This window comes from Phascolarctos cinereus, unplaced genomic scaffold (assembly GCF_003287225.1).
Source record: "Phascolarctos cinereus isolate Bilbo 61053 unplaced genomic scaffold, phaCin_HiC Scaffold_1;HRSCAF=81, whole genome shotgun sequence".
Taxonomy (NCBI): Eukaryota; Metazoa; Chordata; class Mammalia; order Diprotodontia; family Phascolarctidae; genus Phascolarctos; species Phascolarctos cinereus.
Window position 1 is genome coordinate 288021207 of NW_027555514.1, and position 25377 is coordinate 288046583.

General features: G+C 50.6%; 1 protein-coding gene across 1 annotated transcript; it reads right to left on the reverse strand.

Annotated features, from left to right (window-relative positions):
- Positions 1–505: 505 nt before the first annotated feature.
- Positions 506–19463, reverse strand: MAPK8IP2 (mitogen-activated protein kinase 8 interacting protein 2). Its single transcript, XM_078147860.1, is given in 13 exon segments — positions 506–1689; positions 1905–2003; positions 7080–7150; positions 7550–7657; positions 8355–8464; positions 8746–8918; positions 9332–9407; positions 9854–11321; positions 11323–11654; positions 12112–12202; positions 12448–12693; positions 14099–14204; positions 17972–19463. Coding segments are annotated over 13 exon segments (3018 nt in total). The 5' UTR covers positions 18037–19463; the 3' UTR covers positions 506–1616.
- Positions 19464–25377: the final 5914 nt, after the last annotated feature.

The following is a 25377-nucleotide window of genomic DNA, read 5'->3' on the forward strand; positions in this document are numbered from 1 at the left end:
GTCCCTTTTAAATAAACTCTGACGTGCTCCTGGGGTCCCAAGAGCACCCAGAGGGAATAAGGGAAAGAGGGGATAGAGACCAGACTTGGGGACAGGGGCAGGAGGACAGGACTGTGGCCAATCTCTGGGCCCCCAGAGCCACCTGGAGGCCTCAAGGAGAATGACCTGGAGCCATGTGGGTCAGCTCCCTGGCCCAGTTCTGAGAAGGAGCCCCTCCCCCCCATCCAGTGAGGCCTCAGGCTGGGTGGGGCTGTAGCCCTCATGGGCTCTCTCTCTTCTGAGAGTCTCAGGGGTTCTTTCTTTAGTGAGAAGTGAGGGGGCTGAGTTGTGTTCTTCCCATCACCATAAGGGGGGAAGGGTCAGTCAAGACTCCCCAGTTTGGGAGGTAGACCTAGAAGGAGCAGGGGTCCTAGGGAGCCACAGCAACCTCCAGAGCTGCCTGGGTGCTAGCACCCCGTGGCCCTGCACTATCCCCCCTGCGGCAGTGCCTCAGAAACAGGCAGGATCACACCAAGCAGATAGTTTATTGAGGGCCCCTTGGGCCAGGCCTGGATATACAGCATGGGGGGAGGGGGCAGATACACTCGCACTAGACAGCTGTGAGTGGGCCAGTAGCGGCAAAGCAACGGTGTGGTCAGGCACAGCAGGGCCAGGGAGATGCTGAGGGACCCCCTCCCCTAGGCTCTGCAGGGGGGGCCCTTCTGTCTCCCATGGGCTCAGGAAGGAGCAGGGAAGGCCCTTCCTGTGTCTCCCAGGCTCTGATAGGGGCAGAGAACACCCACATGTCTCCTGGGCTGATTGAGGGGCAAAGAATCCCTCCACCTACCTCCTGGACTCCCCAAGGGGTCGGACAGGGAACATCCTTTCTGTATCTTCTGGGTTCTAGGGGAACCAAGAATCCCCTCTATGTCTCCTGGGCTCTATGGGAGCGTAGAACCCCTTCTGTTGTTCCTGGTCTTGGAAGGGGCTGAGACACCCACTCCTTGGGGTGTGCCCTGAGCCTAGCCTAGCTGGGCAGAGCAGGATGGGGAGGACAGCTAGCTAATCCCTCTAGAGTCTCCATAAAAAGTAAAACTCCTTTAGAAATAAATGGTGAGGGGAGCTGAGGAGGAATTCCTTTGGGGAACAGAGTCATCTCAGACAGAAGAGTGCCCTACCAGAGCCCCCAGTTCTGACCAAGGGCTAGCGGAAGGGCAGAGGCAGACAAGAGGAGAGACAGAGGTAAAGAAGGAGAGACACAGAGCAAGAGAGAAATACGCCAAGAGGGTAGCTAAAGAGAAAAAGACACATGTGGAGAGAGACGTAAAGAGAAAGGAAGAGACGCAGAAAGAGGGAGAGACTCAGAGAGGCACAGAGAGGGGGAGAGACAGACACAGAGAGAGATAGCCAGAGATAAGGGAAGGATATGGAAAGGGGAGGTCTCAAGTGATTCCTGGATCTGCTCAGGGCCCCCATTCCCCCAGGGAGAAGGCCAGTGTCTCCCCCTTAATGTGCCCTGGGTGGGAAGGGGAAAGGGATAAGGACCAGAGTTCCCAGGGCAGCCTCAGAGATCTCTAAGCACATAAGGTCACTCCCTCCTCCTGTGTCCCCAGGGGAGGAGACGGGCCCAGGCAGGACTACTCCAGGTAAATGTCTTCTGTGGGGCACGCATATTCCAGGTGTTCTTGATAATATTCCAGGAAGGCTCGACTGGGAGAAAAGCAGGACAGGACAAGAGAAGGGTGTGTCAGAGTAGAGGTAGGAGTCCAGGAACATGAGCAGGCAAGGGCACCTCCTGGGTCATGTGCTTCCCCAAGCTCAACCCAACCGTCTTCCCCCAACTCTCCATCCCCACCCCAATTCTCCCACCTCTTCACTCTAACCCTTGGGTGCCCCAGCCCCTTCTCCATGCACCCCCTACTCACCCCACACTCTGGGCAACAGGTCGCATGGACTCTTGGGAGACAAACACATGGCAAGCAAAGCGGCTGAGAACTGGGTGTTTGGTGATGAAACCAAAATAGCTGTGGAGGAAGGGCCAATGAGGGGAAGGTGGGAGGGAAGATGTGGACAGGGCACTTCTGTGGTGCCCCTTCTCCCCTCCCTTTCTAGGCCAGTCACTGGGGCTTCCAAGGAAAATGCTCCTGTGATGACGGACTGTCCCAATCTTCATTCCCATGACCCATCAGAGGCTGTCATCCTCCAGACATGTCAATATCCACCTTGATGACTGTCCCCATAGTCTATCCTCAGTGGCTCAAAGTCAGTCACTCTTGTGATCTCTGTCTCTACTTCAAGGGGTGGGGAGGTGTCGGGGAGGGGAAATGTCACACTAAGGACCTCACCATCATTCACAATGGTTCATCCTGAATACTGAAATTCCTCTCTGACCACAATATCATGCCCTTCCATTTCTTACCCCTTACTCCTCAAATACATTTCCCTACCTTCATCATTCATTGCCTTTGGGACTTCAATTTTCTCCTATTGTTCCATCCTATTAACCCTGGCCTGTTTTCACTTCCTTCCCTCTGTAGCTGGACCCCATGGTCAATGATTCCAATAATGCCCTCTTTTCTACATTTGAAGCCCTTGATCTCTTGACCTTATATCCTGATAACCTTCAGCATTGCATATCTTCCCTGCCACCTCTCTCCACTCCACTTCTACTCCAGAAATTGGGGGTGAAAATCATGAAACCATGTTATCAACTTCAGCTGGGCCCTCACCACCATACAGCAAACCTTTCACTCACCTCTGAATGACTGTTAAATTCCTCAGATGGCTACTTCAAATTCTCCCCTTTCCCCAAGTTCCTAACTTCATGCTTTCTCCCCTTACTCCCAGAGATTTTATCTGCTTTAGTGAGGAAATTAGAGTCTATCTAATATGAACTACTTTGACTGGTCTTTTCCTCTTAGCCTCTCAATGTCCTCCCATGGGTCCTTCCTTCAAACCCTGAAGTCTCAGAGGAAGATACAGCCCTCCTCACCAAAGGTACCACCTCCACTTGTACCCTTCATTCTAACTCTCCCATGACCTTGCTCCAACAGACAATGAGAGACAGACAGAGGCAGAAATAGAGAAGGGAGGGAGAGGAGAGAGAGACAGAGACAGACAGGGAGGGAGAGAGAGAGAGACAGAGAAGAAGAAGAAGAAGAAGGAGAAGAAGAAGAAGAAGAAGAAGAAGAAGAAGAAGAAGAAGAAGAAGAAGAAGAAGAAGAAGAAGAAGAAGAAGAAAGGAGAAAGAGACAGAGGGACTCAGGTCTCCCCATTCTTAAAAAAAAAACCAAAACACTAACAACCTTCTCGAGAGCCTACCACACCCTCAAGGATAGCCTGAGGCACCTATTTTCATCTCTTTCTCTTGTTTCACTGCCCAACTCCTAGAAATAATACAACTCTGTACTTACTTATTCAACATTTACTGACTCCTCAAAGTCAATCTGACTATGGTTCCCCCATCATTCTACTGAAACAGTTCTCTCCAAGTAAATGAATGGCTTCTTTATTACTAATTACTTTATTACTTCTTTATTACTTTATTACAAACAGTCTTCTTTCTATCCTCAGCCTTGCCCTCTCTATGGAATGCAGCCATTGACCACCTCCTCCTTCTTAATTCCTTCTCTTCCTTTGGCTTTCATGATGGGGCACCCTTATCTTTTTTTAAATTTTTTTTAGGCAGTTGGGGTTAAGTGACTTGCCCAGCTAGTAAGTGTCAAGTTTTTGGTCTGAGATCAGTTTTGAAGTCAGGTCCTCCTGACTTCAGGACTGGTGCTCTATCCACTGTGCCACCAAGCTGCCCCTAGGGGCACCCTTATCTTAATGTTGGCTTTCTCTATCTCTTATTCCTCCTTCTCTTTAAATGGGGCCACTCCCAAAGACTGATATTTGGGTCTCTTCTTTTCTCCTTTTTTTAATAATCCCTTCTTTGACTAGTTTATCCTCTCACCTGGCTGTAATTATCACTTCTTTGCAGATGATTTCCCAATCTACATAGTCTCTCCCCAGAGTTCTGTCCTATATTTCCAGCTGCCTCCTGGACATACCCATCTGAGAGTCTCACTGACAGTTCAAGCTTAACATGTCCAAAACAGCCCTCATCATCTTCACCCACCTCCTCTAAGTCCATTATGGACACCAGTGTTTCCCCAGTCTCATAACTCTACGGACTGTCTTTTTTCTTCTTCCTCTCCTTCGTCCTACAAAGAAGTCAAGTCTAGCCATTGCAACCCCTTTCACATTCATCTCTTCCTCCTCAAATCCATAGAATCATAAAATTTCAGAACTGGAAGTGATCTCAGAGGCCATATAGTGCAATCTGATTCAAGTGAGCTTCCCTTCACCATCATCCCTGACAAGTGATCATTCAGTTTTTGCTGGAATATCACCCATAACAGTGAACTTCATTCCTCCTGAGGCTACCTGTTCTTGAAACAGCTGTTAGGAAAACCACTAATCTGCCTTGCCCTACCTATCACAACTGCAGAATCTCAGGGTTAGAAAGGACCTCAGAACCTACCTAGTCCAAAGAGGAATCCTCGCTATATTGTCCCCAGTATGTGTCTCTCATCTAATACCCAACTCCTTCATTCCCAGCCCCTCTAAACTCCTCCTTCATCCCCAACTACTCTAAACTCCTGCTCTCCATCCTCAGACAGTTTGTCCCTCAGGTGAGATTTTCTCATGCTCTCCTTGAGGACAAAATGGAGAGGCTTTAGCTAGATACTAATTCAAACAGGTGTATTCAGAACCAAAGGATTGATCTCAAAGAGTAGTGACTTGGAATACCCTCAGGGATATAACTTCAGCTCTCTGCTGTTTAAAATATTTAACCAATTACTTGGCGATGGTGAAGTCACAGTGTCCAGTCTTCACATTATACAAAGCTTAGAGGGATGGACAAATATGTCAGATGACAATAATGCTCCAAAAAGGTCTTGACAGACTAGAACAATGTACTAACTCTATTAAGGTGAAAATAAATAGGTCAAGTCTTACTCTTGGGTTCAAAAAATTAACTGCACAAATACCACATGGAGGGAATTGTGGCTAAATAACAGTTCATCTGGAAAAAACTCGGGGAAGGGGCTTTAGTGGACTGAAAATTCAAAATGAGTCAATAGTGATGCACAAGTTTGATGCACAAACCCTGATGCAATGTTAACCTGAATTAAGAGAGAAATAAGTAGAGAGACATCATGGAGGGAATCATCCTGCTGTGTTCCTCCCTGCTCACACCATACAGAAAACTGTCTCATGCCAAGAGTGCCTCCCTTTTACGGGGGACATTGACAAACTGGAGCATGTCCAGAAGAGGGTAACTGGGATTCTGAGGTAAGCAGAGATCACGCCACATGACAATCAAGTGAAGGAACCGGTGACACTCAGTTTGAAGAAAAGACGTGGAGGGATGGAGGAGAGCTGTCCTCAGGTATGAGAAGTATGATCATATAACATGAGAACTGTTCTGCATGGCCCCAGAGGGCAGAACTCAGGGAAAAGAGTGGCAGTTGCAGACAGGTAGCTTTTAGTTCGATATCAGGGCCAACCACTTAAAAATTAGAGCCGTCCAGAACTGATATAGGCTACTCTGGGTGATGGGGGTGCCCCAACCCTGCCCTTGGATTCTCCCTTCCCATATCTTGCAGTATCTCCTCTCCACTGGCTCCTTCCCCTCTACCTTCTCACATGCTCAGGTCTTAATCTAAGCCTAAAATTAAAGAAATAGAATAGAATAGAATAGAATAGAATAGAATAGAATAGAAAGAATAGAATAGAATAGAATAGAATAGAATAGAATAGAATAGAATAGAATAGAATAATAGAATATAACGTTAAAGCCTTCCTTTGACCCTGCTGCCCTCTTGTGGGTCATCTCAGTAATAACAGCATTTATATAGCACTTTGAGGTTTACAAAGCACTATGGATCTCACTAGACCTTCACAACACTAGGAAGTAGGTGCTATTATTCCCATTTTACACATGGGAGAAACTGAGGCTGAAAGAGTATAAGTGGCTTGCCCAGAGTAACACAGCTAGTAAAGTGTCTGAGGAAATACTTAAATTCAGGGCTAACCGACTGCAGGCCCAACATTCTACTGATTTCTCCACCTAGCTGCCCCTTGTCTGTCTCTGGGAAAGGATGAGGACCCAAGTCTGATAGAAATGTGCAGCTGCTCCATTACTTTGTAGTCCTGGCAGAGAACAGGGTGAATATTTGGAAGAGGAGTAGCACATTCTGCAGGGTGACAGAGGGAGAGCCATTAGCTTTGGGGAAGAGAAAGGATACTTAATCACCTGAGGCTAAAGGAAGCAGGAGAGGCCAGGTAGCTCTTCAGCCAGGTGAGGAGCCCTCCATGAGCTGTGACAGTTCAGCACCTCTGTGGTCACTGTGCCTGCTCACCTTTCTCTCCTCCCCCCTCAGACACTACTTCCCCAAAGGCTCATCTACACCCAAAGACTTCCATTCTTTACCATCTCTTCAGTTTCTCCTTCTCTCTCCCATTGGGTTTTCAATGGTCACTAAACTCAATGACCTCTTTGAACCCAGATTTCTCTGACGCTTTTGGCAGTGTAAACCCCCTCCCTCTAGGGCACTCTCCTTACACACACACACACACACACACACACACACTCATTCCAGCTCTCATCTGTAGCACATAGGGGAAACAGCCTCTTCACATACATTCATAGATGCCATATAGACAATGTATCAGGCATGTGGGAGTCTAAGGGACACGCAAGGGTCCTCTAGGATGTGCACCAAAGCCCACAGAGGGCCTGAGATTCACAAGTATATCTGAGGCCCATAAAGGCACTCTAGAGTACATCCACATGAGGCTATGTGGAGCTTCATGGGAGCACACAGGGACGCATGAGGTCATAGGCCTCCAGGGTAAACAATCCATGGCAGGATGGAGGGGCCACAACACCAGCAGAGGCACACAGGGATGATCTAGGAGGCTGTGGAGCACATGGGAGCATGTGGCAAACACAGGGTCATGTGGAAGCCCACGGGATCCCACAGGAGCATACATGGGTAATACACGGCAAAATGGGAGCACGTGGGAAATGGAACACAGGAGGGTCTCACCAGCTGTTTCGGGGGTGGCAGCCACAGAATGAAATGTTCTTCATCTGGAAGAAGTGACTGCAGCGCTCAAACTGGAACAGCAGAGAATTGGGGAGGAAAGTCTAGTAGGGGCCGGCTAAGGAATTCTGGGGGCCATCCCCATTCAATACCACTGGCCTCAAGATCACTTTAAAATCAGAGGACCATAAAATATAGCTATGATGGAATTTAGAGGTCATCTAGACCCACCCCCACCCCTTACCTCCCACCTCCCACCCTCCCCTTCCCTCCCCCCACACACCCATTTTAAAGGGAAGGTAACTTTGTCTATAGGTTGAGTGACTCAGCCAAGGTCAAACAGGCAGTAATGTATTGTTATCCAACCCAACTCCTTTCACTACCCATTCCATGGTTTCTCCACTGAATCATGCTGCTTTCTACCCTGTCTTCCCATCTCAAACACCCAGGTCTGCCCCACCTTGACTCCTCACCTCAGGCCCACCCCCGCTCAGACTCAGCTTGACCCCTCGAAGGGAGATCTGGAGGTCACAGGAGGCTGGAGGACGAAGATGGACAGTCAGCTTCCGAGCTGTGGCAATCTGGAGAGGAAGAGCTGGGGGTCACAGGGGCTCAGAGTGTGACAGAGTTTGCCTTTTCCCTTAATTTGAATCATGTTTATGTCACTTTCAGGATGTTTATAAGCAAACAGTCTTGGGAAAGTGATGGGAAACACCATCTGGAAGCATCCCATTACAAAGGGCAAAGGGGCCTCAGGGTCCATCGGACTCCCATCTCTACAAAAAAGTTCAAAGTTGGAGGTACTCCTCAGAAGGAAAACAGGAACGGAGTGGTTGGGCAAAGGAGGGCACTGAGTCCAGGAAAGATGGTCCCTTGAAAGGGTGGGGCTACTGCTCAGCCTAGGCCCTGGGGAAAGGAAAGACCTCTTTGAGCAGGGCCGACATCTGTCTCTGTAGCAATGGGGCTGGAGGCCCTGCTCCTATTGCTCCTGCCTGTACCTATCAAAACTGTGTATTTTGGGGGTTGGAAGGCTGCATAAGTCACTTAATCAGACTCCCCTTTTAACCTCCAGCCCCATCTCAGACAAGACTTAAAGTGCAACCAGGGCTGGGGCTGCCCAGGGGTGGGAAGGGTCTGGGAGTCACAGCAGGTCAGGCCTGGGGGAGGTGGCCAAGCTGGAGACAGACAACTTGGCATGACACAGCCTCTGCCTTCTCCATTCCTGGGCTAGGTGAGTCTCTGGCCGAGTCTCTAGCTGCCCAGCCCCTCCTCCCTCACCTTCTGCATAGCTGCACACAGGATCCCGTTGCCCTGGTGACAGGGCACCTCCACAGAGCCTAGAAACTGCACGTTAAAACGTTCCACCCAGCACGGGCTCCGCTTTCCCCCTGCAGAATCAGAGCAGGAATGACCGTGGGGCAGGCACCAGGAGATTCTGCTCCTCACCTTGCCTGCCCCTCCACCACAAGGCCCCTATGGAAGAAAAGACAGCCAATGCCATGACATCTGGAGTCGGAATCCCCCATGCTCTTAGGGCCTGAGCCAATACACACCAAGGCCCAGAGAAGTGGGGGTCAGTGCCAGGGCCTGGGTTGGGCCTGGGGACTGGGGAAGAGATGGGGCCAGTATTGGAGTGAGGACTTGGGTCAGGGCCTGGTCTGAGACCTACCCAGCAGGTCCTTGGTGGGGCCAGGAACAGCGTGGGCATAGAAGGCTGGGAAGATGCCCCGCTCTCCTGTCCTCATGTTAAAGCCTCGAAACCAGAAGTCATCCTCCTCAGCCTCCACCAGAACAGGGTCGTCCACATCAAGTTCCAGCTCATCGGCATGTCTTGGGATGAACCTGAGGCCAGGGGCAGAGGTCGTCACCTACGACTGGAGGGGTCAGTCAATCCAGGGCAAGGGGCAGAGGTTACCCAGGCCCGAAGGGGTCAGTCAATCCAGGGCAAGGGGCAGAGGTCGTCACCTACGACTGGAGGGGTCAGTCAATCCAGGGCAAGGGGCAGAGGTTACCCAGGCCCGAAGGGGTCAGTCAATCCAGGGCAAGGGGCAGAAGTCACCAAGGGCTGAGAGGGTCTGTCAACATAGGTCAAAGGACAGGGGTTACCCAGGACTGGAGGGGCAGAGGTCACCTAGGACTGAAGGAGTCAGTAAACCCAGGGCAAGGGGCAGAGGTCACCAAGGGCTGGAGGAGTAAGCCAAGCCAGGTCAAAGGTCAGCGGCCACCAAAGGTGGTGAGAGAGAGGAGCCTGATACCTGAACACAGCTCGATGGGTTTGCTCTCTCTCCTCCCCATTGATCACGCAGGAGAAAAGCCCGAAGGACTCTGTACCTAAGTAAGAACAGGAGAGAGACAGAGGGTGGGGGGAGGGAGGGAGAGACAGACAGAGAGATGGGGTGGGGGAGGGGCTAAGAGAGAGGAAGGCCACCAAGGGATGGGCCCCCAGAAATTAAGTGTAGTCCCCTTCCTCCGGGCCTCAGCGCCGCGGTCCGGGGAGGGGGTCCATAGGAGTAACCAGATTTGCTAATGAGTTCGATACTGACACCCCCTCGGGCTCCACTCTTCTCCCCGGGTTTTCCTTCTCCCCGGCCCTTCCTCCTCCCGGGCCCATGCCCTAATCTTAGGTGCGACTGATACTGCTGAGCACTTTGCTCCCGGACTGCTCTCCTTTGGGAGGAGACCGACCTTCCCAGGTCCCGGCGCCTCCAGGCCCAGCCCAGCCCCGTCCCCCTCCCCCTCCCCAGGGCACCCCAGCCCCCCCCCCCCCGGGCTCTTACTGGAGGAGCGGGATGTGCTGTTGACGAAGACGTTGAGGAACTTCTTGGAGAAGGTGAGGTCGGGACTGTCCGGGCTGTCTGGGGAGGCTGCCCCGCTACGGCTGCCTAGTAACAGGGCTCGGGCTCCCGGAGTCCCGGGCCCCGGCGGGGAGCCCGCGTCCTCACTGCCGCTGTCGCTGCCGCTGTCGCTGGCCGGGCTGTCGTGGCTGAGACCTGAGGCGCAGCGCCGCAGGCTCACCAGCTCCAGCTGCGTGTGCTCGTCCACCACGAGCGTGTATTTCACCGCGTCGTACACCAAAGATGCGTCTCGCGCTGCTGCTGGGCTCGGCCCCAGGCCCAGCCCGCGCGGGGCCGCCACCCCCGTGGCCTCCTCGTCTTCCTCTTCGTCTCCTTCCTCTTCGTCCTCGTCTTCCTCCTCATCCTCCTCCTCGTCCTCCTCGTCCTCCTCCTCTTCCTTCGAGCAGGCAGCCGAGCAGGCGCGGCTGGCGCGGGCGGCCCGGCCTGGCGCGCCCCACACGGGAGTGATTGTATCCCGCGTGGGGTTGCTGAGGAAGAGGAATGGCCCAGGCTGGGCTGGCGGGGGCCGCGCCGGGGCTAGGGGCCTGCCTGGGGGCTGCAGGGCACCTCCCCCACCGCCGCCGCCGCTGCCTCCACCTCCACCTCCGCACAGAGTTTCCATGTCCACCAACTCCAGCTCAATGCTAGCAGGTGCCCCCGGGGAGCGCTGAGGCTCCCGCTCCTCCTCGTCCTCCTCCTCTTCCTCTTCTTCTTCCTCTTCCTCTTCTTCTGTGTCCTCGAAGGCCAAGCCTGGCCCCGAGCGGCCCCCGCGACCCCCACCGTCCGGAACACGGCCTAACTCCGAGGCGGAGACCGAAGCGGACGTGGGGGAGATGGTGTCACTAGGGGAGGGCGGCGCGGGCAGCGCAGCTGCGGGGGCTGAGGCTGAGGCCGGAGGCGGGTGTCCGGGCCCAGGGGACAGGCACTGAGCCGGGCAGCTGATGGGCGACGAGCCCTCGGAGATGAGGCGGCTCACCAGGTTGCTGAGCAGCCACGGAGAGTCAGCGTCTTCGCTCACGTCGGGCTCCGACTCAGAGCCCGACTCATACTCGCTGTTGGCCTCGTCTGGCCCGGCAGGCGGTCCGGCCCCGGCCCCTCCCGGGCCCACGGGCAGATAGGCGGGCCGCCGCAGGCTGCCGGGAGACTCGGAGGGCGCGGACAACGCGGGTGGCTCGGGAAGTCGCGGGGAAGGCGCCAGGCCGGCCCCGGGGCACCCGGGCTCCAGCCGGGGCTCGGCCTCGTGCTCGGGCTCAGCCTCGGGCTCGGGCTCAGAGGCGGGAGACGAAGCCTCTTCAATAGAGTTGGTGAGATGGGAAGAACGGCCGCTGCTGCTGCCTCCGTCGCTGCTCAGGTCGAGCTCCGTTTCGGAGATGGAGGAGATCATGTGACCCAGGCTTCGGCCTCCAGAGCCGAGCCCCCGCGGCCGCCAGCTCCCCTTCAGCGTCCTCGGAGTCCGAGCCAGAGGCCGAGCCCGAGCCCGGCGAGGACAGCTCCTGACTGCTCCGAAGGCCCCGGCCCCTGCCCCGACCCCGGCTCCTGCTCCGGCTCCCGCTGGAGTGGCTGCGCAAGTCGGCCTCGATGCCCGGGTCCGAGGAGGGCGAAGAGCCGCCGGGAGCAGGCGGGGGCCCAGTGGACGCCTCAGACCCCTCTCCTGGCCGATTCCCTTCGCAGTCGTAGTCACTGGGGGGCCCACACTGTTCCTCACGGTGCCCATCTGCGGTGCAAACATGAGGCCCCCGATGTGCTGCAAGGAGGAGGGTGGGGCAGTAAGAGCCCCAACCCTGGCCCCCCAGCGCAAGCACACACACACACACACACACACACACACACACAACCAGCTCTTTCCATCAGTTTAACAGATCCTCTCCACCCACTGTCAACCCCGCCCCCCAACCTCTCAGGCCCTCTATTTACAACTCCCCAATTCCCCTTTCATTCACAGCTCCCCCAGCCCCCTTCATTCACAGCCTCCCAGCCCCCTTCATTCATAGCTCCCCATCTCCCTTCCCCAGTCGCCTTCATTCACAGCTCCCCAATTCCCTTTCGTTTACAGCTCCCTTGGCCCTAGTTCACCTGCCATCCCCCTAAATGGACCCCCAGGCTTGGGGCTGCACCCCAGGAGTTCCACATCTCCCTTCATTTCCTGAGACCCTCTCTCTTTCTCTGTGCCTCATTCCTAATCCTTCCTTCCCCTCTCTCACCATTGTGGGACTCCTCTGGGGGTGAGGGCAGCAGGGTCTCCTGCCAAGTGGCTGGAGGAGGAGAGCAGCCCCCGTTGTTGTTCAAAGAGTCCTGGGGGGGAGGGGTCAGGGTGAAGTAAATGTGTTAAAGATGAGGGAGACAACAGGACAGACTCACCAGGGTTAAATTCATCCTCCCCAAGTTGGGTTTCAAGCTCCTGTCCCATGGGCAGACCCCCTCCCAAATTCCCCTCCTTTTTCCACACAGAGCAACATCTCCCTAGCATGCAGAAAGCCTGTGAAGGCTACAGGCCACACTGGAGGACAGGGGAACTGGCCCTACTCTTAGAGTCTCACCTGGGTCCCAAGTGAGGTAAGGTTCAGGGTGGTGGGACGAGGTTTCTGGGGCTCTTGGGCAGAAGGAGATGGGATGAGGGGTGGTGATGGGGGTGCTTCATGCCTGTGGCCCCCTTCTACCTCCCCTTCCCCATCCTCCTCCTCTTCCTCCTCTTCATTCTCATCAATCATCTCAAACTCCTGAAAATCATCCTGGAAGGAGCAGATAGGGTGCGGGTGTTCTGAGCGTCCCAGAGAGAGGCTGTCCTGGATGGAGACAGAAACCCAAAGATGAAGAAAAGAGACCCAGAGATGGACAGGGACAGAGACCAAGAGGAGGACAAAGACTGAGAGGTGGGGAGCGATGAAGACCTAGCAAAGGGGAAGACAGACAGCCAAGTATGGAGAAGACAGGAACCCAGAGACAGTGAAGTCATGAAGACAAGGGCACTGTAGCAGCTGAAACAGAATTCGATTAAAAACCAGCAGACCAGAAGAATGGGCCTCAGCTGAGTAAGGCCACAAGACTAGTTTGCCCAGTGAAGAGATTAAAGGCCAGGCTCAGGCCACTTTGTACTGAACTGTCATGCCATCTCCAAGTGCCACATTTTGGGGAGAGCTTTGACAATCTGGGACTAACCAGGGCAATGAGGGCCATCTAGTTCTTGCCAGATAAGATTCCACTGAAGGGACTGGGGATATTTTGTGTGGAGAAGGGAAGGCTGGGGGGGCAGGGTACAGCAGAGATGCTGTCTTCATGTTTTTGAAGAGCTTCATTTGTAAAAGGGATTAAGAGTCATAGTAAGACTGAGAGATGGCTTTGGAGCCAGGAGGGCTGGAGTCTCTTTAGGTCCTGCCTCTGACATACTGGATGTGTGTGTGTGTGTGTGTGTGTGTGTGTGTGTGTGTGTGTGTGTGAGAGAGAGAGAAGAGAGAGAGAGAGAGAGACACCCTGGGAGAGTCACCTGATTTCTCAGACCTCTAATCAGCTCTCTAAGGCTGAGTTGCAGAGGTGCTGAGTTGCCCAAGTGTCCTCACCCAGGAGTTCTCTAAATCAATGAAATGGCAGGTCCAGTTCCTTTCTCTGTCCAAGCTGAACCAGAAGCAATGGGAGGGCTTTGCCAGGAGTTAAATTTAGACTCAATGCAAAGAAAAACAACCCAACAGTGGGAGCTGTCCCAGAGTGGGAAGGGCTGCCTAGGGCAGTGGTGGGTTCCTTCTCCCTGGAGATCTTCAGGCTCTTTGCTGGTTGGTCACCTGTCTGGTTTGTTATAGAGGAGCTCTTTGGTTAGGAAGGGGATGTACCATGGATCCTCTGGGAACTCTTTCACCTCCAGATTCTGTGATTGTGTTGGGCCTAGGTTGGGATTGCTGGAGACATGAGGAGCCACAGCACGAACAAGCACCCTTAGGGATGTCTCAACAGGAGGGTATCCAGCAGCAAGAGGGAAGAAGGTTAGGCCCTGATAGGATTTCCATATTAAGAGACTGAGAGGAGCCCAAAGGTTCCCCATCTCCAAATTACCCAACAACAGACACTACAGAAGAACAGAATAGCAAAAGCCTGAACCCAGCCCCTTCCTACTACACCCCATCTGTCCTGCATGGGCTCCCATGCATACCAATGCTTCATTCACACACCCTACCCCTGACAGCCCCACCTCTTCCCCACCTTCTCACAAGGGTCCGAATCATAGTTGAGACCAATGCCGCAGTCATCGGTGATCTCGGAAAGGTCTTCATCATCAAATTCTTCCAGGCTGATGTCCTGGGGAGGCCTGAGGGGGCATAGGGATGAGGGATACTATAAGGACCACTTTCCCACCTTAACCCCATTTCTTGATCCCTAAGAGGGTCCTGCTGAAGTAGAGGGCACTGTTTCAAAGCAAGCAATGCTGGAGTGGAGCTGGGACACTGCTGAGCTGCCCACCTCCCCTGCTCTCCTGAGCTACTGAATGGGGGAGGGGGCAGGGAACATGAGCCCCCAGGATACTGTTCTTCTTTACCTTTCAGGTCCCCTGAGAAGAGGGTTTTTCCAGAGACTAAAGTAGGGGAGAAGCATTATGAGAAGCAGGAAGGTCTGGGTTCGTCTTGCTTCTAACCTGTTCTGGCTGTGTGACCCTGGGCAAGTCCCCTAACCCCTACAATACTCCCAGGTAATCCTCTAAAAGGATACTGTTATAATAAGTCTTATTATAAAACTGTAAGAAGAGTTGTTGGAAGGTTTGGAGAGAGATAGGAGAGGAGAGGAGAGGAGAGGAGAGGAGGAAAGGGGAGGCAATAAACAAACCCGTAGAGTTTAGGCCTCTTATTTGGCCCAACTAGGCCTCCAGGTTCCAAAATTCCTTACACTCTTCCCAGCAAATAGCCCTCAGACACCTACGTTCACATTTCCTTTTTTCCCTACCCCAATGCTAATTCTACTCATAGCCACTGATTTCAGGATGGTGACTGTGCCCTCGGAGAAGTGTCCAACTAGAACCTTGTTTCAGATGAATCCTTGAGAGATCTCAGCAATAATGGAAGGTCATTTCAACACACACACACACACACACACACACACACACACACACACACACCCCAACTTCAGCGCCCCCAGAGCACCTGAATCTGACCTACAGGCTCCCCTTAGCACCCCTACCAGGCCTCTATGGAGAGCTGACCTCCATCCCCCTGTTCTCCCCATATTAATCAAATGTACTTCATGACATTTGACAAATATTTTTGAATCCAGTTTCCTCCATTATAAATTCATATTTGCATAACTTTAGCTGAGTCTTTACTCCTGCATGGCAATCCCTTTCATTCAACTTGTATTGTCTCCTATTACACTTTCCTCTGCCATGGTTCCCATCCATCTCCTCCTGAAGGACCCAGTACAACCTCTGCCCCCTCTGCCTCAGTGGACAGAATATGTCAGGTTTTCAAAAGTTTGAGGCCATCTACTGAGAGCTACCTTGATCCTATTCCAGAGAGTGAATAAAGTGTTGGACCTGGATTCAGAAACACCAGCTTCAAATCCAGATGCAGACACTTAGCAGCTAGTCTTCCATTTCACATCCCCGAATGTTGTTGCACCCAAGAGGTCTGTCCTGAGTCACATTCTCTTCCCTCTCTACTCTCTTGCCCACCCTCCTTTGTGATCTCATCCACTCTCCTGGCTCCAGCTGTCATCTCTACACAGAAGACTCCCAAATTTGTACCTTCAGCCCTGCACTCTCTCCTGAGCTACAGCCCTGCTTGGTCCACTGCGTGATAGACATCTCCACCTGGATATCCCACAAGTGACTCAGACCAACATGTCCCAAACCAACCTTTCCCCCAGGCCCTGTTCCTTCTCCCAAAGTTGTCATTTCTATTAAGGGAACTATCATCTTCCTAGGCACCCAGACTTAGAACCTCATTGTCACCCCTTTTCTCAGCTGCATCTCTAATCAGCTGTCAAACCTTACTGTTTTCTACTTCCCCACGCTTTCTGTCTCTCTCCAAACCTTCCAACAACTCTTCCTATAGTTTTATAATAAGACTTGTTATAACTCAGTATCATTTTAGAGGATTACATGGGAGCATTGCAGGGGTTAGGTGACTTGCCCAGGGTCACATATCTCCGTATCCACCCATCCATCTTTTCTTCCCCATCACACAAGCAGCGCCCGAATTCAGACCCTCATTACCTTTCCCCTGGATTATTGCCAGAACCTCCTAACTGGTCTCTCTGTTTCCAGTCTCTCCCCTGTCTCCAATCTGTCCTGATCATATTATCAGATTATTTTCTCTTATGTAGATCATCCTCTGCCCCGAACCATTCAGTGACTCCCAAATGCCAATGGAATGCTTTTTTTCTGATTTAAAGTCTTCTGCAAGCTGACACAGCTTTTCCTTTCCAGCCTTACCTTCAGCCTCTCTCCGAGGGCTCTCTCAACTGGAGGGCTCTCTGTGGCCTGGCACACATTTCATGCCTTCCCATTTCCATGCCTTTGCAACATCTCATCTGCCTGAAATGCTACGCCCCTTCTCCATCTGCATTTGGTGAAATCCTATCCACCTTTAAAGGCTCAGCTCAAATGCCACCTCCTCCAGGTGGCCTTCTCTGATACCCTCCCCTGAGGCCCAGTTGGTAACATGCTTTCCCAGAGCATTCTCAGAGCACTGGGCTTATTCCTCCCTTTCTGATGCCTTTTTTCTGTATGAGCTTGTGCTACAGTTGCTCATGTTTTCCTCTTAGGCTGACTGTGAACCCCCCTCCACCCCCTACAAGGGCAAAGCCCAGGCCTCACTGGTCTTTGTCTCCCTGCCAGTGCCTAGCTCTGCTGCAATTGGCACAAATAAGGGCTTCATCAATTCGATGAATGGTAGGGATCTACTGTGTCCTTGACTGCCACGTACCAGTGCCGTGGCTCTCCAAGGGCTCACCTTAGCCCTGCAACAAAGGCCCTCGAAGGCCCCACCTCCTGGAATCCCCAGCTTCCCTCAGTCAGTCACCCCTCCACCTAGCAGACTGATCCCACACCAGCACCAGAATTTTGACTCCCCCAGGGCAGGACAGAGCGGAGTAGGACTAGGCCAGCTCCCATACATTGGTGCCTGCCTAAAGGTCTGGGTTAGGACAGGGACCCCTCTCCTCTCTGTTCCCTATCTTCAGTCCTATCCCACAACCCCACCCTTCCCCAGGGGAGCTTTGCTGAGCTGGAAAGTTGGGGGGGGGGTGCCGGGACTGGTGCTGCAGCAGTTGATGGGGAGGAGAGAAGGGGTGGAGCATAATGGAAGGAGCAAGGCCCTGTTTGTCGCCCTCCCCCAGGTATCCTACCCCTCCCCAAGGACTCCATTTCTCTTCCCTAGACTACTCCCCTGGCTCCACCCCTAACTTCAGTTCTGGCCCAGGCCCCAGGCCCCATCCCCCATCCCCCATCCTCCCTATCCCCCTCCTCCAAACTCTTCCACAGACTCTGTCCCCTTTCCTTAGGCCCTAGACCCCAGCCTTTTACTCAGGCTCCATTACCCTTCGATGACCAGGCCCAGCAGGCTGGGCCTGCAGGGGTAGAAGGATGTCGCAGGTCTGGGACCTAGGGACAATCGCCCTAGGCCCAAGACTGTGGCCTCTCATTTCGGGGCCAACTTCAGGGGATGAAGGGTCCAGGCCCGAGAAGGACAGTGTAGGTCTGATAAGAAATCGGGAGACTGGAGGAGTTGGGGGAGGGGCAGGAGGCCTGGAACCAGAGAGCAGCTGAACAGTTGGTCAGAGGATGGGGGACAGAGGGTGGGAGATCAAAGGTGGGGTGGCAGGGGGTGGAGAAATCAGAGGATTGGGGGGGGCGCCAGGAAAGGAGGTTGCAAGGGAGCCACAGCATGGGGAAGAAATGGTGAGAAACCAAAGGATAAGGGACCAGGAGATGGGGGCGGGAGAGGGGCCAGGGGAAGGAGTAAATGAGTAAACGAGGAGGGGGCAGGGTAGTGACCTGGAGAAGGCCGGAAAGGAGGGGGGGTGGAAGGGGTCGCCGGAGAGGGTGCGGGAACCAACCGCGGTCTGGGTGCCCCAGGTGCCTACCTGCCTCCCGGCGGTGACAGGGAGTGGAAGGTAGAGAGAGAAAACATCTCCGCCCGATCCGCCATCTTCTCCCGGGGAAAAGCTGCCCGACTGCGGAGATGGGGGGAGGGGTGGACGGCACCGCCAGCCCCCGCCCCAGCTCCCTCGCTCGCCGCTCGCCCCCCCACTGTCCGGTGAGCCCCACGCACCCCGCGACCGCAGCCGCTGCCCGCGACACCCGGAGCAGATATCGCGGCTGCACAGGCGGCAGTGCCGCAGGGGGAGGGGGAGGGAGGGGCAGGATGGAATGGGGGAGGAGGTGAGATGAGGGGGGAGGGGAGCCTGGCCAGGAAGCTGGTTGGTGGATGCGAGACCCAGGGGATCCGGTGCAGATGAGGGGATCGGGTGTAGGGGAATCAGGCAGGGCAGCGGTGTGGGGGCGAGGATCGAGTAGTCAAAGGATGCTGAAGAGCCATCCGGTTAGGGACGGATGATGTCGTAAGGAAGAGGAAGAGGGGCTGCTGGGTAGAGGCGCGCAGCTGCAGGGGAGCAAACAGGGCCGGGGTCCAAGGTCTCAAGGGACCAGGGGGATGAGGGAGCCAGCGGTAGCACAGACTGACTGATCGTTCGGTCTTGAGGATGTTGGGGAATCGGCCAAGAGTGCAAAGCTGCAGCTGCTGTAGAGCTGTCCGCGACTAAGCTGAGATGGAGCTGTCCATGAAGAGGGTTCTGATGGCGCCGACACCTAGCTGTAGATCCTCAGAGAATTAATGGGAACTGCCTCTGAAGAGGACATTGCAGGACAGAGACGAAGCTGTCCATTCCAAGGTCCTGGTGGGGTTGGAAAAGAGCTGTCCATGAAGAAAGTGTTGAGTGTGCTGGGCCAGAGCTGTAGATCCATGAAGACCCTGGCGGTCTGAGACACAATTGTTCATCCTTTGGGTACTGCTGTGGCTGAAGTGGAGCTGTCCATGAATACGGTACCGACGGGTTGGAACGTTGTCCATCCTTTGGTTTCTGCTGGGACTGGAACGGACCTGGAATTGGGGCTGGGACTAAGCTGCCCATCCTCCTATGAATCTTTATGTTTTAAGCATGTTGCTTGTAAACAACAAATTGTTGGATTTTGCTGCCTGACTCATTCTGTCGTTCTCCATTTTATGGGCAAGTTCATCCCCTGCACATACAATTACGATTATTAGCTGTTTGTTTTTTATCCCCTCTCCATCATATAGCCTCACACTTTAAAAGAGAAAAAATAAGGGAGGAGAGGTCATATAAGCACAAGTTATCTGGAACTGGAGCAGTATTACTCTGGATCCTGCCCTCTCTTCCACTGCCAGGATCTCTGTCTGTCTATCTGTCTCTCTCTCTCTCTCCCTTCTGCAATCACCCCACCAGCTTCTTCCTGATTATACTTATTTTGCTGATGACTATCCCTAACTCTACCTCCTACCTTCTTTCTTAAACCCTTCTCTTGCATCTCCTTGTTCCCAGCTCAGTCCCCTGTTTATTTAATTCCATTTCTATACTATACACTTCCTCCATGGCCCCTTTTCAGGCCCACATAAGAGTTATGCCTTAAATTCCCTACTCTCCCACCCAAAATTCCATGTTTTTATATTTGTTTTCTTAGGGATACATCAGTTATCTAAAATGATGAGTTCCTCCATCCTCTTATCCATTCTGTCCCTATGATGTTCCTACAATAAAAAAATAATGACCAAGACCTAATCTTTCTGTCTTTATTCTCTTATTGTCCTTCAAAGAATTGGGGGAGTAGCTTCTGAAAATGTGATAGTTTCTTCCTCACCATTCAACATGCATGTCCAGATCTTTATTTAGTCCTTTTGAGCCTGAATTCTCCATCCTGAAGACAATGATGGGTGAGAGGTAAAGTTATCCATACAAGGGATGCTCCAATGTGTTAGAAGGAGTACTAGGCTTGGCATTAGAAAATCTAGGTTCAGATCCTGCATCTGCTACTGGTGTGACCTTGGGCAAATCATTTGGTGTCTTTGTGCCTCTATTTTCTCATCTGCAATATAAGGGCGTTGGCTTGGATGGCCTCCAAGGTCCCTTCCAGTTTCCAAAATATATGGTCATATGATGGAGCTTTAATAGAGCTGTCTGTTCTGAAAGCAGTAATGGAGTTGGAGCAGATGCTGGTGACTCAGGAACGGGCCTTCCTCTCCCAAGCATGTCGGCATGACTAAGTCAGTGTTGTCTATGCAGAGTGAACCGTGGGGCTGGGCCAATGTTCAGTATCCAACTGGGACCGAGTCAATGCCAGTGCTCAGATGAAACAACATATATAAAGTGCTTTGCAAACCTTAAAGAGCTGTGTAAATGCTAACTGTTAACAATAATGATGACAGTGATGAGGATAGTGTTATTATTATCATCATTAGATTTATTATTATTATTATTATTCAGAAGACACTGGTGGGACTGTCATGATGCATTTATCCTAAAAGTACTGATGGAGCTGAAACAAACCTGTTCATCCTTTGTACATATTCATCTATTCCAAAAACATTTATTATACTCCTCTTGTTTGCAGAGCACTATGATGAGTTCTAGGGGGAAATACAAAGTTTAGATAAGATATGGCTCCTCCCCTTATGGAACCTGTAGTCTAGAAAAGGGATAAAATATCAATGCTGATAACTGTAGGACACAGTAAAACATAATAAGAACATTTGAGTGTTAGAGAACCGAAGATATGTGAGTTCTGAGAAAGATGGTCATTACTGACTGACAGGATTAGGGAGGTTTTCATAGGGGCATAGTGCCTGACATATAACAGAAACTTAACAAAACTTATGCTGTTTGATTGATGAAATTAGGATTGGGGTTAGGAGAAAATGTCACTGGAGCTGGGTTTCAAAGGATGGAAAGGAATTCAACAAGAGAAGGGGGAGGAAGGACATTTCAGTCATGAAGAACAGCCTAAAATAAGGTGGGAAAAGGCACCGTCCATCTGTGGGGCAGAAAGAAGTTTAGCTAAGTAAATGGGAGTGACATGAGATAAGTTTGGAAAATAGAGGTGGCATCAAATTGTGGGGGGCCTTTTGTTCTGGGCAGATGAGTTTAGGGATGGCGCAGAATGAAGGGAGCCAGAGCCTTTCTGACCCTGGAAGCAGTGAGATCTGGAGAATGATTTGTGACCCACCCCCTGCCCAGGATATCTCCCCAAATTCCCTAAACAGACCTCTGCTCCAGGACTGGAGCCAAACAGCTGAGTTCTCTTCTTCTTCTCTCACCCCAAGGCAAAGCTGAAACAGCTGCTCTCTTATCCTTGGCCTCTCCTTTACTCAAGGGGACAACAGCACTGGGCTCTTAGCTGTTGCCAGGACTCCGCTGGGTGGAGTTTTCAGATCTGTGAAACCAGAGGGGCCTCCAAGGAGCAAAGCCATGGCTCTCATCAACAGAGGAAGGGAACCTTTCCCAGCCCTTGTCCTATACCCCTGAGTCCCAAAAAGGAATCTGGTCCCAATTTATGGAAAACAGAAACACCCCCCCACCAACACACACACACACACACACACACACACACACACACACACACACACCACCTATCTCTTGTCTCCAGACAATGGTAGGCCCCATTCCATTGTAAACATGCCCCCATCATCATTCCCTAAAGTCTATCCCTTTTCTAATTCAGTTCCTCTTCCAATCTCAATGATCTCTATCTCATGCTTGTGCTCTCTCTCTCTCTCTCCCTCTCTCTCTCTTTTTCCCCTTGGGAACATGGCTTATTTATTGACACCCTCCCTGGCCTAGCTGAAGAGGAAAAGAAAAGGAGGTAATTGTAATGCAATATTTGGAAATGAATATGAGAGTGTCTCTGTGGTACATAGAGCCCACAGCTCCCCTAAAGGACAGAGAGGCCATGGCCCCTCCAAAGGGTCTAGAGATCCCCTGTAGCTTTTCCCTAAGAACTTGATATCCCCTAGCAATTTTTCCTGGTTTCCTCCTTACAATAAAATGCGTCCCCAACATGGTTCTCAGGTGATGGATAAGACCCCAGGCTTGACAAACCATCAAATCACAGAATCTCAGAGCTAGACTTGACCTCAGCAGACATTTAGTCCAACCTATATCCGAAGAGGAAGCCAGACTACAATATCCTCAATAACTGATTATCAAAATTCCACCTGAATACAGCCAATGACAGGGAACTCACAACCTCAAGAAGGTGTCTGTTCCATTTGGGGTTAGCTTTCATCGCTGATAACTTTTTCTTTATCTTGAATCTAAACCTTTCTCCCTATATTTTCTACCCTAGTTCTACTTTCTGAGGCTACCAAAGCAAGCTTTATCCTTCTATGCTTCTTTGGTTTCATTTCCAAGATACATAAGAAACTAATTCCAATTTATGAGACTAGGAGCCACTCCCCAACTAATAAATGGTCAAAGGTCTTGAGCAGACAGTTGTCAAGGGAAGAAATTCAAGCTATTAGCAGTCATAGAAAAATGTCCCAAATCACCAATAAGTAGAGAAATGTGAATGAAAACAACTCTGAGGTTCTACCTCACATCTGTCAGATTGGCAAAGATGGCAAAAAAGGAAAATGACAAATGTTGGCGAGTTTGCAGGAGAACAAGTACACCAGTGCAGTGCTATGGATTGGTCTAGCCTTTCCAGAAAACAATTTGGAACTCTGCCCAAAAAGTTGCTAAACTGTGAATGACCTGGATGATTCAATAGTACCACTAGTAGGCTTATATCTAGAGACAGAAGTATTTGGTAGCACAGTAAATAGAGCTCTGGACCTGGATTCAGAAGACCTGAGTTCAAATCTAACCTCAGACACTAACTGTTTGATCCTGGGCAAGACTTAACCTCTGTTTGCCTCAGTTTCCTCAACTATTAAATGGAGGTGAAAATAATACCTACCTTGCAGGGTTGTTTTAAGGACCAAATGAGATAACATTTGTTCAAAAATAAAAGCATTTAGCACAGTCCCTGGAACATAGTAGGCACTCATAAAAATACACACAAACTACCTCCATAAGGAAATAGTTGTCATAGTCAAAATCCAGTGAAAGGATTTGGAAAAACCTGGAAAGCAATACCTGAGTCAACCACCAAGTGGTGATCAAAGCCTGAATACTTCCCCACAATGGACACCAGCTGCTTCAGCCCTTCACGTTCCATGGGAAAACACCATTTATCCTTTAGACATGTTTCTATTTCCAGGGTTCTAATTTAAGGGAACATTTATAATTAAAGTATTTTAAAATATACCAATTGCTACAATTATATTGGCTCTGCCCCTACTCCTTGGAATAGTTTGCACTTTTACTTACTTTCCCATATGTGCCTAATAATTGAGTCAGACATACCACACAGAAATCGCTGCAGTTTTAAGAGGCATTAAATTAAAGTAAAAGAGACAAATTCTTTTACTTCTCCACCAAGATAGGTATCCCTGCCTCTTTGTTTTTTTTTTCTCCTCCCATCCACTCTTCCATGCTGGGAATATCTCCACGTACTCTCATGACTTACAGAGTATAGTGGTGAAGGAGAAGTTTCTCTCAGCATTCTTAAGTATAAGAGAAGGTAGGGAAGTAATTGTCTTATACCCAAGTAGGATTCAGGGTAGCTTGCCATCTATGGGAGGCTCTGGGTGTGGCTAACTCCTTGTGCCAGATTCACTCCCATACTGTCCTGGCATTACTTCCTCTAGCCATGATGATGGTATCTTGATTCTTCCAAAAGACCATCAATTATAGTTCTCCCCTCTTTATAGTATTATCTGTCACAGAGAGGATTAGGACTTCAAGGAAGTCCCTTGATGGCAGAAAGTTCTCAGCCGCTTCTCCATCTCCTTCACCTTCCAGTCTCCTCCTGTGCCCAGGTTACATGTCTATTAATTCATTCAAAGATCATGAAAGCTTTCTTGGCTACTACTTCATACTTCAGACTCCTGACGAACTGCTCTTTAGTGAAACTTTCAGATCTGTTTCCTCTGAACTCTCTACTCACACCCTCTTCTATTTGGCATTTATAAAGTTAGGATTTTACATTTATCTCTACAGAATTTAATCCTATGAGATTTCACCCAATTTTCATATCTATAGAGATCTTTTTAGATCTTGATTCCATCATGCAACATGTCAGCTGTCCATCCTATTGAGCATCCATTTCATTTGTGCATTATTTCATAAGCATGCCATCTATACCTCCACCTACTGAGTCAATCAATAAACATTGATTAAGTACCTACTATGTGCCAGGCAATGTATTAAGTGCTAGGGATACAAAGAGGCAAAAGACAGTCCCTGCTCCCAAGAAGCTCACTATTTAATGGGAGTGACTACAAGCAAACAAATTTCTATAAATAAGCTATATACAGGATAAAAAAAGAGAAATACTTAAAAGACAGAAGGTACTAGAATTAAGAGGGTTGGGAAAGAAGATGGGATTTTAATTGGTAACTAAATGAAACCAGGAAAGCCAGTATGAAGAGGGAGGGCATTCCAGGCATGGGAGGACAGCCTAAGAAAATTCTCAGAGCCAGGAGATGGAGTATCTTGTTTCTGGAACAGCCAGGAGACCAACACCCTAGATCAAGGAGCAAACATCAGGGAATGAAGCATAAGAACACTGGGAAGGTAAGAGGGAGATTATAAAAGGCCTTAATGTCAAAAAACAAAAAGAATTTTGTAGCTTGTAAAAATGTTAAACAGATAAGAAAATTGAGGCTCAGAATTATTTAGTGTATAAGTGGTCAAAGAATATAAACAAATAGTTCTGAAAAGGATTGCAAACCACAAACAAAAGGGAAAAAATCCTACAAATCACTAATATGAGAAATGGGGGGGGGAAGAGGTTTTCATATTATGCCCAGAAATTTGTCAAAGGTGATAATTGATGGAAACAATCAATGTTGGAAGGACTGGGGAAAGATAGGCATACAACGCTGGTGTAGCAGTGAATTACTCCAACCATTCTAGAAAGCAAATTGGAATTATGTGAAGAAAATGACTCAAATGTGCATTCCCTTTGACCCAGAGATTCTAGCTTAAAGTATGTACCCCAAGGAAGTCAGACACAGCCACAGAGGCTAGAATATTCATAGCAGCACTAATTTTTCCCTCTTTTTTTTTTTCAAAACAAACAAGCATGCTCAAGCAAAACACATCCACTCATTTCTGCACCTTGACTCAATGGACCATGGACCCCTCTGTCAAGAGGGGAGAACCCTGTTTCTTTATCTGACCTCTGAGATCATGATTAGTCCCAGGTGAACTATTACACCGAGTAAGCAAAATTTGACCTCTTTTAGCATGGTATTCAAGGGCTTCCATGATCTGATACCCACCCTATCTCTCCTGTCTCATTCAACAAACATTATCAGGTGCCTATAACATGCAGAAGATAGTTCTAAATTCTAGGGGGATACAAAGTCTAC